The sequence below is a fragment of the Mandrillus leucophaeus genome, unplaced genomic scaffold (assembly GCF_000951045.1).
Source record: "Mandrillus leucophaeus isolate KB7577 unplaced genomic scaffold, Mleu.le_1.0 Scaffold206, whole genome shotgun sequence".
NCBI lineage: Eukaryota > Metazoa > Chordata > Mammalia > Primates > Cercopithecidae > Mandrillus > Mandrillus leucophaeus.
Genome location: NW_012102099.1, coordinates 2,368,359 through 2,372,409, shown reverse-complemented (window position 1 = coordinate 2,372,409; position 4,051 = coordinate 2,368,359). Strand labels below are relative to the sequence as shown.

At 43.7% G+C, this 4,051-nt stretch overlaps 1 protein-coding gene across 2 annotated transcripts in view; it reads left to right on the top strand.

Moving 5' to 3' along the window:
• Positions 1 to 4,051, top strand: part of LOC105539521 (chromosome unknown open reading frame, human C20orf96) — a 20,806-nt gene that overhangs the window by 852 nt on the left and 15,903 nt on the right. For both annotated transcript variants that reach the window (XM_011979832.1, XM_011979833.1), the window contains exons 2-3: positions 16 to 64; positions 649 to 766. In XM_011979832.1, the coding sequence (XP_011835222.1) occupies positions 16 to 64; positions 649 to 766 (167 nt within the window). The remainder of the gene's footprint in view (positions 1 to 15; positions 65 to 648; positions 767 to 4,051) is intronic.

Below are 4,051 nucleotides of genomic sequence, written 5' to 3'. Positions count from 1 at the left end.
CCCAACTCTTTCCAGACCCAACCACTCTGGGACTCACTCCACAGTCTACGAGTTCCAGGTTTCGGTGAGTCTTGGGGGACTAGGGCTGGGGTGGGAGGCTCGCTGGCCCTGCAGTCCACCTGCCCTCCACTCTCACGGTTGTGACTGCTTCACGGATATAGACTGGAGACCCAAATTCCAGTCCCAGCCGGGTCACACACTTTGCTGTGGGAGCCAGAGCAAGCCTCAGAACCTCATTTTTCTCCTCTCACTGTCTTATCAGAATGTAAGGGTGTATTATGCTGCTCTCTTATTCATCTGATTGCTACTCTGGTTTCCTGAGGGTGGATGTTGCGTCTTTTCCATGCCTTCTGTTTCTCACAGTTCTTAGCACCTCACAGCCTGGATGTGCTTAGTAAATTCTGGCTGGCTGATAAAAAAAAAAGTGATAGCTAACATTTATGGAGCACTTACCACATGCTTCATAAATATCTCTCGGAATTCTTGTGCCAACAGGCAGAAGTAGGTTTTATTATTAGATCCACTTTACAGATGAGAAAATCGAGGCTCAGGGAGGTCAAGTCACTTGCTTGAGGTTACAGATATCTGAAAAGAGTGGAGCTGGGATATGAACTCATGGTGCTATGTGACTGATTGTATATTTTGTAGGATTATGTTCCATGGCAGCAGTCCAAGCAGGAAACCAAGCCATCTACTCTGCCTCCAGTCCAACAAGCCAACAGCCTTCATATAAGCAAAATGAAGACTTTGACTAGGGTCCAACCAGGTAGGTGGAGGCAGCTGGGAGCTGGTGTGGAGGTTGGAGACAGGATAGAGTGGCTGCTCTTGGCTCTTGGTGACACCACTTATATTAGGGTAGGCTAACTGATATAATAAACAATGCCCAAATTGCAAGTATTGATATAGAAGTTTATGTCTCATTTATGTCACAGTACATTTGTGGATCTGAGGAAGGAGGGATTCTGTTCCACATGGTCATTCAGGGATCCAGGTTCCTTTGACCTTGTGGGTCTGATATTTTGTAAGGTCTCGAAGTCTTCTGCTGGATACTTTTGCATTCAGCTGGCATAGAGGGAAGAGAGAGAACAAGAACACGGACAATTATGTGGGCATTTTTTTTTGGGGGGGGTCCAGATTTGAAGTGACAAATGTTACTCCTACTCATGTTTCAGGGGCCATAATTTAGCCACATGACCTCTGCTAACCACAAGGGAAGGTGGGAAATGTAGTCCTTCTGTTTTTCCAGGAAGAAAAGAAAACAAGGTTTGGTGAACTCATAGCATAATCTCTGCCACATCATTATCATGCTTTACAGGGGAATTCTGAGGCCTTGGGTCAGGCTCAGGCAGACATGGGGTCAGATTTTGGCTCTGCCATTTACTCACTTGGAAAAATCATTCATCTCTCTGAGCCTTGGTTTTCTCATTTGTGAAATGGGGACGCTAATACCACGTAGGATTGTTGTAAGAATTAATAGCAAATATTTTGTAATATTTCTTTGGTATCCTGAAATGAACTTCATAGACAATATAGCATACTTATGTATACACCTATGTATAAAATCACTCATACCACCTCATTGCCTCCGAGTAAGTAATGTTAGATCAGCTCCCCTGTGGGCAACACTGAAACACAAAAAGGAGATGAGAGAGTAGAATGCCAAGTTGCCCTGCATCTCACCACCTTATTTTACCTCACTGATGCTGGATAGGGATATAGGCTCAGGCTCCCACCAGGCTCTACTGACATAGGTAGGCTGGGGGAGTGGAGTGAAGTCCAGAGGTGACCAGTCCCACCTCATGACACTTCATGAAATCTTGTCACTGTCGGACTCTGTTGACACTACGCTAGAGAGAGAGTCAGAGCACTACCTTCTTCTGCCAGGTAGGGATTAGAAGATGACCTCTCCACTCATTCCTGCCGGCACTATCCCAGTTGTGGAATCAGCACCACCAAGCAGGGAATGAAGGATCAGCTCCCTGCTGGACACTGCCAGCACTTCCCAGTGAGAAAACGGGAATAAATCCGTACAAATATTCTCAATGGGTTTTTCAGAAAGTGGAAAAACAATTCAGTGGAGGAAGAAAGCCTTTTCTACGGGTGGCGCTGGAGCAGTCGGACATCCATAGGCAAAAAAACAAAAACAAAAACAAAAAATTTAAGTTTAACAACAAATATAAAAATTAGCTCAAAGATAAAATAAAATAGAAATTAAATGTAAAATGTGAAACTGAAAAACTTTTAGAAGAAAACAGGAGAGAAAAATCTTTGGGGCCTAGGGCCAAGTGGAGTGCTTAGATATCACACCAAAAGCTTGACCCATAAAAGAAAAATAGATGAATTGGACTGTATCAAAATTAAAAATTTTGTTCTGTGAAAGAACTTTTTTTTTTTTTTGAGAAAGAGTCTCGCTTTGTTGCCCAGGCTGGAGTGCAGCTCACTGCAAACTCTGCCTCCCGGGTTCAAGTGATTCTTCTGCCTCAGCCTCCCGAGTAGCTGGACTGCAGGCATGTTCCACCATGCCCAGCTAATTTTTGTATTTTTAGTAGAGACAGGCTGGTCTCGAACTCATGACCTCAAGTAATCTGCCTGCCTCAGCCTCCCAAAGTGCTGAGATTATAGGCGAGAGCCACCGCACCCGGCTTATGAAAGACCTTTTTAAGAGGAGGAAAAGACAAGCTATAGATTTGGAGAAAATATTTGCAAACCATGTATCTGACAAAGGACTACTATGTAGAATATCTCAGTAACTAAAAACCCAACAATGAAACAGACAATTCAGTTAGGCAATGGGAAAAAGACATGAAGAGACATTTCACCAAAGCAGATATACAGATGTCAAATAAGCACATTAAAAAGATGTTCAACGTCGTTAGCCATTGGGGTAATGCAGATGAAGCCACAGTGAGATATCACTGCATACCTGTCGAAATGGCTAAAATGAAAAAATAGTGATAGCACCAAATGCTAGCAAAGAGGAGAAATCAGATTGTGCGCAATTGCTGGTGGGAAGGTAAAATGATGCAGCCTCTCTGGAAACGAGTGTGGCAGTCTCTAACAACATTAAACATGCACTTCCTAGTAATCCAACCCAGCAGTTTTACTCTTGGGCATTTATTCCAGAGAAATGAAAACTTACATTCACACAAAAGCCAGTATGTGAATGTTCATAGCAGCCCTGTTCATAATACCTCAAAACTGGAAACAACCTTGAAGTCCCTCAATGGGTGAATGTTTAAACAAGCTATGGTGCATCCATACCACGGAAAACTATATAGCAATAAACAGGAAAGAACTACTGATATATTCAACAACTTGGATGAATCTCCAGAGAATTATGCCAAGTAAAAAAAAAAGTCAATCCCAACAGTTACATACTGGATGATTCCATTTAGATAACCTTCTGGGAATCACAAAATTATAGAAATGGAGAACAGATTAGTGATTGCAGGGGTTAGGGCAGAGTTGTGAGGAGGGTGGTAAGGGGAGGGAAGTAGGTGTGGTTGTAAAAGGCAATAGGCAGGATCCTTGTGGTTATGGAAAAGTTCTATATCTTGCCCATCTTAATGTCAATATCCCGGTTGTGATATTGTACTGTACTTTTGCAGGATGTTGACATTGGGAAAAACTGGGTAAAGGGTACATAGACTCCCTCTGTTTCCTTTCCTTTCCTTTTTCCTTTCCTTTTCCTTTTCCTTTTCCTTCCCCTCCCCTCCCCTCCCCTCCCCTTTCCTTTTTTTCAGACAGAGTCTCTCTCTCTCTCACACCCAGCCTGGAGTGCAGTGGTGTGATCTCAGCTCACTGCAACCTCCAACTCCCAGGTTCAAGCGATTCCCCTGCCTCAGCCTCCCAAGTAGCTGGGATTACAGGCGTGCACAGCCACACCTGGCTATTTTTTGTATTTTTAGTAGAGATGGGGTTTCCGCATGTTGGTCAGGCTGGTCTTGAACTCGTAACCTGAGGTGATCCACCTGTCTCAGCCTCCCGAAGTGCTGGGATTACAGATGTGAGCCACACAGCCAGCCCCTCTGTATTCTTTCTTTCTTTCTTT